Below are 12,374 nucleotides of genomic sequence, written 5' to 3'. Positions count from 1 at the left end.
CCAAGAAAATGGATCTAAACCATATACAAAAGAAAACAAAAATAACCATTAGATTTCCAGAGATTCGAATCCAAACCAGTTACACATATCCGTAGATAGATGGATAAGAAGGAAATGGATTACATATAAATACATTGATCTAGAGATAATAAACTTGGATAAGAAAGACAACGCTGGAAAACCAGATCTACTGCTACAACTTCTTGTCCCCGTTAATTATATGCCGAAAAATTATCAATCCCGAATTAAGCCCTCTCGCCCCTAATCCTACGAGCAAGCTGGATGTCTTTGGGCATGATGGTGACCCTCTTGGCGTGAATTGCGCACAGATTGGTATCCTCGAACAGCCCCACAAGGTAGGCCTCGGCAGCCTCCTGTAGAGCCGCGACTGCGCTGCTCTGGAAGCGCAGGTCGGTCTTGAAGTCCTGAGCGATTTCTCTAACCAGCCTCTGGAACGGGAGCTTTCGGATCAGCAATTCAGTGCTCTTCTGATACTTCCTGATCTCTCTCAGAGCCACGGTTCCGGGCCTAAACCTATGGGGCTTCTTGACTCCTCCTGTGGCCGGAGCCGACTTCCGAGCCGCCTTAGTGGCTAGCTGCTTCCTTGGAGCCTTTCCTCCAGTCGACTTCCGCGCAGTCTGCTTGGTACGCGCCATTCGGAGATAGTGGGAAAGGCTACGAAGCGTCGAAGATTCTGATTTGTTACTCGAGAATTTGATGGGAAGCCATCCGCGTCTTGGGGATACTTATAGTGTGGTACAGCGGGAGTGACAGGGAAGCGGGAATTTCAGAAATTTCCGTGTTTCTTCGAAACTTTTAAAAGAAGACCAATCGACCGTTGATTAAACAGACAATCGACGGCTGATAATCTTTGAAGCAGTGACACGCGGATCACGATCCGTGGCAATATAAACCAGCTAACGCAATGAGATTTTTTAGCTTTTTTTTGATAGGATAATAAGATTTTTTAATCTAAGGCAAGTTTGGATGTCAATCTCAAATTATCTCAACTCATTTTATTTAATTTTTTTAATTTTTTTAAATTTTTATATAAAATATAATAAATAATTTAATTTTTTTTAATTTTAAAATAATAATAATATTAAAAAATAATATCTTAATAATATTTTATTCAACTTTTATCTCAACTCACTATCCAAATAACCTAAAGAACACTCTTTTACAAGAAAATAAGATTTATTATTAAAAAATCATTTTTTCACTTGTATCAAGGAGTGAAAAAGAAACTGGTAAACTAATAAACCGGTCCGATATGGTATGGATTTGATTCGATCAGATACCGGTTTTATTTTTCTTAAAATTAGGTAAAATCGATCCGATTTTTCTTTTTCTTTTTCTTTTTCTAACACTAGATTGACCCGTTCATTATATATATATTTTTTAATTTTTTATATTGAAAAAAATGTTTTTTATATAATTTTTATATAAAATAATTTTGTATTATATGATAAATTACTAAATAATATAATATTAAATTTTAAAATCATATATATTATCATGATAGTCTATTGTATTAATAGTTATACTAATACTATCTCACTATATATTATAATATAATATAATATAATATATCATTATATTATATATTATAATATATCACTATAGTCTATAATACAATTATAATATATATTATCACTATATTATTATATACTATAGTATGCTATATTATATAGACTATATAATATATTTGAAAAATCAGACCAAAATTGGTAAAACTAAAAATATCAGTTTAGTGGTATTATACCAGGCGGTATTAATTATTCAAATCACGAAATCAATATATACCATTTCGGTTCTAAGATATGTCCTAAATCAAACTAAATTGGATCGGTTACACCTCTACATATATCTCAAATTTAACTAATTTTTTTCGAAAGCATGAAATTATTTTAAAACTATAAATATCATTTCTCAAACTACAAACCCGAATTGGATAAACGGGTCCTAGCGGATTGACCATAAGGCCCATCGTATTTCATAATAATTATAATAAGAAATTGTGGTAGAATATTTTAATTCATTTTCTTTTTTAAAAGAAAAGAAAAAACCTGTTTGTAAGCTTTCTTATTAACACAATCAACTTATAACTTATATAAAAACCTCCCACATTAACTACTATAAAAACCACGACTCAAAAAATCAGAATAAAAAAAAAATAAAAAAACGATTCAATGAATCAAGTGATTCATGATAATTTTGAATTGGTTATATCAATATAAATAAGAAAATTAAAAATTATATATAATATAATTTAATTATTTAAAATTATGTATAAAAGAGTAAATAATATGAATCCATTCATCAGTTCGAATAAGAATATGATTTGAGTCTATATAAGAATGTAATTAATATATTTGATCTCAACTATCCTCATTTTTTACCTAAAATATTCTCATTGAAGAAGATAAGTACCAAATATAAGCATGTGGCCATGGTAGTATTTTGTGCATAGTGCCAAATTTAATACAAAATAATCTTTTTCCCCTTAATTTGAATGTTCATTTAAATAAAGTAAAGAACTTTGTGCTTTATTTTTCAGTTTTTCTACTCCTTTTATTAGATACAATAATGAAAAAGTTATGACAGGTTTGGTAAGTAAGATAAAAGTTTAAAATGTTATCTTTGAATATTATTATTGTTTTAGGATTTGAAAAAGTTATATTGGAATTTGAAAAAGTTAAATTATTTATTATATTTTATACGAGAATTTGAAAAAATTATAATGATGATATGAGAATTTTGAGTTGAGATGTGTCTTCCAAATCTGCCCTTAATATATATTTAATTCTACCATATTTTGTACAAAAAAAAAAAACTCTTTTTAAACATAATCTTAAAAAGAAATATAATTATGTCAATTATATGTGTAAAATTCAACTCAATTAGAATCAGTATAAAATTATAATAGGTCGCACGACAAATTGTACTTACATACGACTTGTATGCAGCAGTATTTTTATTTATTTATTAGTGTTGTTATTATTATTACTACTACTCACATTTTACTCAATAAAGAAACTCCATATCTTTAATATATTATAAATTCTTTTTTTCTAATCTAATATATTATAAATTCAATTCCCCAAACTACCACACAACTCGTAAAACTAGACCCCCCCCCCCTCAAATTGTACCCATTTTTCAAGTTACCCCTAACAAATAAAAAAGAAAAAATATTACTATATTGGAAATTTTTATAGCTTGGGAGGTGTGTCATGGATGTGTTTCACTGTCGTCCTGTTATAAAACTTGTGTTTTATAGTTACAAAATTGCCAAGATTTAATAAGGAAATTCACTATTTAATATTCTATATATAAAAGACTTATTCACAGAAAACAAAAGCACGTACTTCTTTCTGTTTGTGACTTAAAACCAGCATGCTCAAGATTACATCAGAAGCAACATATGTACATAACAGTTATGATCACAAGACCAACATTATACCAACACAGATCCATGTATCAATATATACAGCACCTTCCAGATCAGATATAACGCACGGATCAACAAGATAAGCAAGAACAGATATATCAAGAGATTACAGTAATCACATATGAACAAGAAAATAAAGGAAATAAGAAAGCAAGGAAAGAACACACCGAGATACGTGGTTCGACCCTAATGGTCTACATCCACGGCAGGAATGGCCTCAGAGATCTTTATTGATGAATCAAATCAATCACAGAGAAGCCTCAGTTCAGATACATACAGAAACACTCAGATCTCACAAAGAAATCACACCGATTTCTTTCCTCACTCACAAACCCTAGAAAACCCTAGAATCGCCCCCTTTCCCTCTCTGCCTCTTATTCTTAGCCGATACACACAATGAGCTCTGCGTTAGGGTTACAAGAGAACAAGATATATATATATATATATATATATATATGGTGCATCAGGATTGTAACACGTGTATCGGATCCAACGGCTCAGCTCATATACTCGGATTAAAGGCACAAGCTCCTCACGTGCCTATTGTAAGCAGATTTTAGCTTCACGGGACCAGTTCGAGCCACAAGGTCATCATACACTTAAAACACAGAATAAACCATTAGTAATTAAATAACCAGCAGATAAGAAAATGATTTGACATACATATTACAAATCTCCACCTTGGCAAAACATTTATTTGCCTAGTGTTTGTTAGTAACCCTCATCATTGGCTCATTCCTGCACTGTCCTCCTAATGAGGACTGACTCTTGACTTCATACCAATTAAGTTCAGACAGTGTCTGAACTTGGACCATGGGACAGATTTGGTCATCATATCTGAGGGGTTGTCCTCAGTTGAGACCTTTTCCACACCTACCACTTTAGACTCTATGACATCCCTTACAAAATGAAGTCGTATATCAATGTGTTTAGACCTCTCATGAAAGACTTGATTTTTAGCTAAATGAAGGGTGCTTTGATTATCACAGTGTACTGTGATATTGCCACTAAAAATATTTAATTCACTTGCAATCCCTTTTAACCATATGGCCTCTTTGATAGCTTCAGTCAATGCTACATATTCAGCTTCTGTGGTTGATAAGGCCACCACAGGTTGTAAGTGTGATTTCTAACTAATAGCCCCCCAAAAGCAGTGAACACATAACCAGTCAAAGATTTCCTAGTGTCTATGCTCCCAGCAAAGTCAGAGTCTACAAAACCAACCAGTTCACAACCCTTTTCCACATTGTTCCCAAAAGTGAGGCCCAAGTTAGTAGAACCAGTTAAGTATCTTAATACCCACTTAATAGCCTGCCAATGGGGCTTTCCTGGGTTCCCCATAAATCTACTAACTATACTCACTGCATGGGTAAGATCAGGCCTAGTACAAACCATCGCATACATTATACTCCACCATGCTTGCATAAGGGATTTGTTGCATAAAACTGATATCAGAGTCTGTTTTAGGAGCCTGATCTAAAGACAATTTGAAATGCTGTCCTAAGGGTGTAACTACAGGTTTCACATGTTCCATACCAAATCTATTGAGAATTTTAGAGATGTAATTTTTCTGAGATAAGTATAGCTTTCTATCTTTTTCAATTTCCATTCCTAAAATTTTCCTAGCAAGGCCCAATTCTTTCATTTCAAATTCTGATTTTAGCATGCTTTTAACTTGATCAATTAAAGTAATGTTATTACAAGCTACCAACATGTCATCAACATACAAAAGGAGATAAACAAATATTCCTTTTTCTTCCTTGTAATAAACACAACTATCATAGCAACTTCTCTTGAAATTATTGTTAATCATGTGTGTGTCAAATTTCTTATACCATTGTCTAGGTGATTGTTTAAGACCATATAAAGATTTTTTAAGAAGACACACTTGATTATCCTTAATTTCATTATTAAAACCTTCAGGAGGCTGCATATAAATTTCCTCTTCAAGTTCTCCATGCAAAAAAGCAGTTTTGACATCTAACTGTTCTAGATGCAAGTTTTCAAAAGCTGTATAGGCTAGCAGTAGCCTAATGGAGCTATGTTTGACCACAGGAGAGAAGATTTCATTGAAATCAATTCCTTCCCTCTGTGTAAACCCTTTGGCTACCAATCTAGCCTTATACCTAGTCCCTTCTATCCCTGGCATGCTTTCCTTTTTCTTATAGATCCACTTGGATCCAACAAGCTTAACCCCTTTTGGTTTAGGCACTAAAACCCAGGTTTTATTTTTATTTAGAGATTCCATTTCTTCATGCATAGCAAGGGTCCATTTGGAGGAATCCTTGCTAGCCATTGCCTCTTTATAAGTTTTAGGTTCCTAATTAATTATTTCCTCAACTATTGTTAAGGCATACATAGTTAATTCAGCTTGACCATACCTTATAGGAGGTTTAATAACTCTCTTTTGCCTATCTCTTACTAGATTATAGGAGTTAGCTCCATCTTGAGCCATGTCCCCTGAGTCTTCTTCCTCAGGGTGATTACTTTCCCCAATTTTAGGTTCAGATTGGGCCTTTACTTGCTCCACCTCAATCTGAGATCCTCTTGGGGACTTAACAATTTCTTGGTCTACCCTTTCTCCCTGTACCCGAGCCATTTGTGACTCATTAAAGGTCACATCCCTGCTTATTATGCTGTTATATCTTCCTGGTCCATCTACCCATAGTTTGTAACCCTTAACACCTTCAGGATACCCTATAAAGATGCACTTAAGTGCCCTAGGTTCCAACTTGTCAGTTTTTGAATGTGTATAAGCAACACACCCAAAAACTCTTAGGTAGTCATACTTTGGAGGTCTTCCAAACCATAACTCATGAGGAGTTTTAAAACTTATGGCCGATGAAGGACACTTATTAATAAGATGTACAACAGTAGTGGCAGCTTCTGCCCAAAATGTTTTGGGCAGCCCTGAGTTTGACAACATGCACCTTACCCTTTTCAAGATGGTTCTATTCATTCTTTCAGCTAAGCCATTTTGTTGTAGGGTTTCCCTCACTGTCTTATGCCTAAGAATTCCTTCCTTTTGACAATATATGTTAAACTCATTTGAGAGAAACTCTAAAACATTGTCAGTCCTTAAGATCTTGATTTTTCTACCTATTTGGTTTTCCACAAGGGTCTTCCACTCCTTGAACTTTTCAAAGGTGTCACTCTTGTTTTTAAGGATGTAAATCCAAACCTTCCTAGAATAGTCATCCACTAAAGAGAGAGAAAATAGCTCCCTCCACCATGTGAATTTACTCTTGCTGGTCCCTATAGGTCAGAATGGACATAATCTAGGGTTTGCTTAGTGTTGTGGGTTGCTGACTTAAAACTAACCCTCTTTGTCTTTCCATAGATACAATCTTCACAGAAAGGCAAGTTTCCTAGGTTTGGATCACTCAGCAGCCCTTGTTTTTGTAATTCTAAAAGCCTCCCTTGACTTACATGCCCAAGCCTCCTATGCCATAGTACAGCTTTGTTTTCAACTATGTTTTGAGTTGGGGATGCTTCCCCAACTACTGTTTTCCCAAGTAGTGTATATAACCCATTTTTTATTTCTCCTTTCATGATAACTAGGGAACCCTTAGTAACTCTAAGTACCCCTGCCTCAGATTTGAAAGAATAACCTGCCAAGTCAAGCATACCAAGAGAAATTAAATTTCTCTTTAATTCAGGTATGTATCTGACTTCACTCAAAACCTTTTCAATTCCATCATGTATTTTGAGTCTAACTGACCCTATCCCCATGACTTTGCAGGATTTATTGTTACCTAGAATTACATGTCCCCCTTCTTGTTCAGAGAATGTCTCAAACCACTCCCTTACTGGACACATATGAAAAGAGCATCCAGAGTCCATTATCCACTCTGTTTTTGAATCAACCTCACTCACTGTGAGTACCTCAGCACTCTCATACCCTTCTAAAACCACTGAGGCATCCCCTGCCTCTTTGGTTTTATTCCCAGGATTATTTTTCCTATCAGGGCAGTCTTTCTTAAAGTGCCATTCCTTGTGACAGTGGAAACATTTGAATTGTTTCCCCTTTGACTTAGACCTATATATTTTATTTTCATTTTTACCCTTCCTATCTCTCTTTTCTGTTCTACCTCTGACAGACAAGCCTTCCCCATGATTCTGTTTGGTATCTCCCCTACTTTGAAGTTCCCTAGTATGAAGTACAGATTGTACTTCATCAAGTGTCAAAGAGTCCCTACCATACACCATGGTTTCTTTTAGACTTAGGTATGATGAGTCCAAAGAACTCATCAAGAGGATGGCCTGATCCTCATCCTCCACCTTAATGTCTATATTGGCTAAGTCTAATATGATTTTGTTGAACTCGTCTAGGTGCTGTCCTATTGGAGTCCCAGGGGTCATCTTGAAGGTATACAGTCTTGTTTTCTTATGTAATCTGTTTGCTAAAGACTTTGTCATATATAGGTTTTCTAATTTTAGCCAAATGCCTGCAGCCGTGTCCTCACTAGCCACCTCTCTCAGGACTTTATCCCCAAGAGAGAGGATTAGGGCACTATGGGCTTTCTGGAGAATGTCCTTCTGGACAATCCCCTTATCTTCCTCCTTTGAGGAAGAGCCCTTCTGTTTCTCACCTAGGAGAGCATCTTGCAGTCCATGTTGGACTAGCAGTGCTCTCATTTTTATTCTCCATAGGCCGAAATCATTGTCACCAGTGAACTTTTCTATATCAAATCTCATGGTCCCCATTGAACCTAGGCTCTAGATACCACTTGTTATAAAACTTGTGTTTTATAGTTACAAAATTGCCAAGATTTAATAAGGAAATTCACTGTTTAATATTCTATATATAAAAGACTTATTCATAGAAAACAAAAGCACGTACTTCTTTCTGTTTGTGACTTAAAACCAGCATGCTTAAGATTACATCAAAAGCAACATATGTACATAACAGTTATGATCACAAGACCAACATTATACCAACACAGATCCATGTATCAATATATACAGCACCTTCCAGATCAGATATAACGCACAGATCAACAAGATAAGCAAGAACAAATATATCAAGAGATTACAGTAATCACATATGAACAAGAAAATAAAGGAAATAAGAAAGCAAGGAAAGAACACACCGAGATACGTGGTTCGACCCTAATGGTCTACATCCACGGCAGGAATGGCCTCAGAGATCTTTATTGATGAATCAAATCAATCACAGAGAAGCCTCAGTTCAGATACATACAGAAACACTCAGATCTCACAAAGAAATCACACCGATTTCTTTCCTCACTCACAAACCCTAGAAAACCCTAGAATCGCCCCATTTCCCTCTCTGCCTCTTATTCTCAGCCGATACACACAATGAGCTCTGCGTTAGGGTTACAAGAGAACAAGATATATATATATATATATATATATATATATATATATATATATATATATATATATATATATATATATATATATGGTGCATCAGGATTGTAACACGTGTATCGGATCCAACGGCTCAGCTCATATACTCGGATTAAAGGCACAAGCTCCTCACGTGCCTGTTGTAAGCAGATTTTAGCTTCACGGGACCAGTTCGAGCCACAAGGTCATCATACACTTAAAACACAGAATAAACCATTAGTAATTAAATAACCAGCAGATAAGAAAATGATTTGACATACATATTAGACGTCCATGTATGATCACTTGCAACTAAAGAGTAGAGTGGCTTGGTGGGTTCTGGGAAACGATTATGATGGCTAAGTAAATAATCACGATGGAAAGCTCTATTTTTTAATTCTAATAAATCAGATGATCTTTACATACCTAGGTTCTCTGCATATATAGAGCCCGTAAGTATTTCAATTATTATGTGATAGCAAACTTATTTGCTATTCAAAATTCAAATGTTGGGATGAAGGGCTTATCTATACCCAACCAATAGATTTCCTTGCTTGATGGGCTCTCAGGTAGTTATCCTCTCGATGGTTAGGATGGACTGAGCCTTGAATGTGGGCCAAGATCTTAAGGGACCGTGGGTTAGTAGCACGATTGGTAATACAGATCCACCGGTCAGCCGAATGGGCCACATGATGACATTGAGCCATCTCTAGTTACCCCGTAAAGTCTCATCACACGTAGCACGTTGGAACTTGTAATCATAACGTCGTTCGTCATCTATGCCTTGCCGTCAGAGCGTCGTTTCATCTTGATGCTCTTTTGCACATCAACCGTCGCACATATATATAGCTTCTTAACTCTTTATTTCTCACTTCTCCTCTTTGAATTCCCCCTACTCCTACACTCAAGTGCCCTATTGTTCCTATGTTCATCCTCTCTTTTCGAGTGTTTCCCCTCCTCCTTAGGCTTTCAATCCATTGGGGCTTATGCTCTGACTTCCGGTCGTCTATGGGGAAGTGGCGTTCTGGGCAACCATGCGCACCAGCTTGCCATTATTCCTCATGTCTTCAATTTTATGCTTTAAAGAGTGGCAATCTTCAGTTTTATGCCCACTCATATTGTGATACGTGCAGTACTTCTAGGAGTGCCGCCCATGATCTTTGCCATGCTTGGCCTCCTTTGCTTTGTCGTGGCTATGCACACTAGAATAGTGTACGTAACCTTCATTGTGCCGCCTTTCCTTATGTTGACCCCTCCATGCCTTCTATCCTCCATCCTGATCTCTCTTTTGGCCTCCCTTCGACACACGCTCCTCATTCTACTCTGATTGGGTAGTTAAGGCGATTAATGTATCTTCGGTGTTGACAAAGTTGTCGACTCTATCTATAAATTCCCGCAAAGTGGAAGGGGTTCTCCTGGCCAATTCAACCATGAAGGGGCTCCTCGGCCATATGCTCTTGAGGAGGATAGCTAGCATAATCTTCTCATCCTAGTCGTCAGCTGTCATTCTCTCTTTGTTGAACTGCGCAAGATACGCTTTCAAACTCTCTTCTTCTCTTTACTTTACTATTAATAAATATGCTACTGACCTCCTACGCCTTCGGATCGCCATAAACTGGGTCAAGAACTGCTAGCCCAATTCTTCAAAACTGTCTATGGATCCCCGCTACAATGCCCTAAACCATCATCGAGCCATCCCCCTCAAGGTTAGAGTGAAAGCTCAACATGCGATTTTACCGGGAAACCCGTGGAGTGTCATGTGAGTTTTGAAAGTCTCCAAATGTTCCATAAGATCTTCAGACCCGTCGTACAGTTCTATTGAGGGGACTTTGAATTTTGGCAGCAATGGTGCCGCCATTATTTCCGAGCAAAACAGTAGATTGTTGCCAGACAACAACTGATCAATCAAGGAAGACATCCCTATCTTCTTGGCCATCTCCTCATATTTGTCCATCAAACTACATAGATCGTGGTGCATCTTCTTTGTTTTCTTATTCTCTTGGGGGGCTTACTTGCCCCGCACTGTGCACTTCCATTTCAACTCTATCACCCTAGCTGGGCGTTGTGTCCTCCCCTGAAGGACTGTTCTTGACTCTAAAGACTTCGTTCTCCTTCCGTAGCAACTCCAGTTTGGGAGTAAGTTTCTTCACTACTTCCTCCATCTCCGCAAGTCTTTCATCCATATTTACGATGATACCTTTTGATCTCTAGTTGCTTGCGATCGAGTAGTAGTAGGCATGTGAAAAATATGCTGGTTGTAGGACAAAACAATCTAATAGACAATGCCAACTATTATAGACATGTTTCACCGCCACCCACATATGGTCACTTGCAACCAAAGAGTAGAGTGGCTTGGGGGGTTCTGGAAAACACCTTCGATGCCTAAGTCAGTAATCAAGATGGGAAACTCTCTTTTTAATTCCAATGAATCAGATGATTTTTACATACTTGGGTTCTCTGCATATATAGAACCCTTGAGCATTTCTATTATTATGAGATAGCAGACTTATCTGCTATTTGAAATTTAAATGTTGGGATAGAGGGCTTAGCTACACCCAATTGATAGCTTTCCTTGCCCAATAGACTCTCAGGTAGTTATCCTCTTGGTGGTTAGGATGGGCTGGACCTTGAAGGTGGACCAAGTTCTTAAGGGATCGTGGGTTAGTGGCTCGATTGGTAACCTAGATCCACTGGTTAGCCTAATAGGCCTGATAATAACATTGAGCCCTCTCCAAGGTGATTATCGAAATTGCTAGGTTAGAGAGGTGTGACCGTGTGATCGAAATTGAGTAGTAAATTGAGGGGATCTATATTTTTCCCTTTTATTTATTAGATAATGAAATTTAGAAGAGAGAGAAAAAAACTCACTTCATTCCCTAGGAGTCACTATTTATGGGAGTTTTTCCTTGCCGTCTAGGTCTATCAATGTAACACAAGTAGTAGGTCAGAATCTTCATATGCATTTTTCCAGTTCAAAGCTTAGATAGAACAACCTTCAACAGAACTCCAGCACGAGTGCTATTAGTTAATGAGTCTGTGCATGCATTTGTTAAGGTCAGAAAGTGTCATGGACAAGCTCTGCAATCATATAGGTCAATAAAAAAAGAGAATTGCTATATATATAAAGGGATTACACAAAAGTAAATCCACAAATTAATGTGGTTTAATAAGATTCGTTAAATCTACTTTACAATAAAAATAACTTTATAATCTGACATATTACATAAAGCCATATCAGTTTGTGAGTTTATTTTTATGTAATTCATTTGTGTATAAAATATTTCCTATAAAAAAAAAAAAAAAAAAAAAGCTCTGATCTTCTGCAGAGTGTGATAGGCACAAAATTCAATTCCTACATGCATAAAGATGGGGATGGCATCCAGAATGCAGCTAGTGTACAAAATAAGTGGGTGAGACAAAGACATGATTGCATATTTCTATTGGTTTAGTGGGACAAGACTTGTTCCATATTTTCTTTGGAGAGTCTAACTTATTTATGTTTCCAGGTAGGTCCGGCCCTTTTTGTGCAACCAATTATTCAATATACACAATAAGAAAGCAATACCAG

At 36.4% G+C, this 12,374-nt stretch overlaps 1 protein-coding gene across 1 annotated transcript; it reads right to left on the bottom strand.

Annotated features, from left to right (window-relative positions):
- Positions 1–24: 24 nt before the first annotated feature.
- Positions 25–729, bottom strand: LOC122294087 (histone H3.2). Its single transcript, XM_043102544.1, has one exon. The coding sequence runs from the start codon at positions 654–656 to the stop codon at positions 246–248; it is 411 nt and encodes a 136-aa protein (XP_042958478.1). The 5' UTR covers positions 657–729; the 3' UTR covers positions 25–245.
- Between the last annotated feature and the right edge of the window lie 11,645 nt (positions 730–12,374).

This window comes from Carya illinoinensis, chromosome 14 (genome assembly GCF_018687715.1).
Source record: "Carya illinoinensis cultivar Pawnee chromosome 14, C.illinoinensisPawnee_v1, whole genome shotgun sequence".
Taxonomy (NCBI): Eukaryota; Viridiplantae; Streptophyta; class Magnoliopsida; order Fagales; family Juglandaceae; genus Carya; species Carya illinoinensis.
This window is presented reverse-complemented; position numbering and strand designations above follow the sequence as displayed.

What these genes read in the sequence shown, in the direction of transcription:
- LOC122294087 (XM_043102544.1), bottom strand. Translation starts at nt 656, where the DNA reads ATGGCGCGTACCAAGCAGACTGCGCGGAAGTCGACTGGAGGAAAGGCT.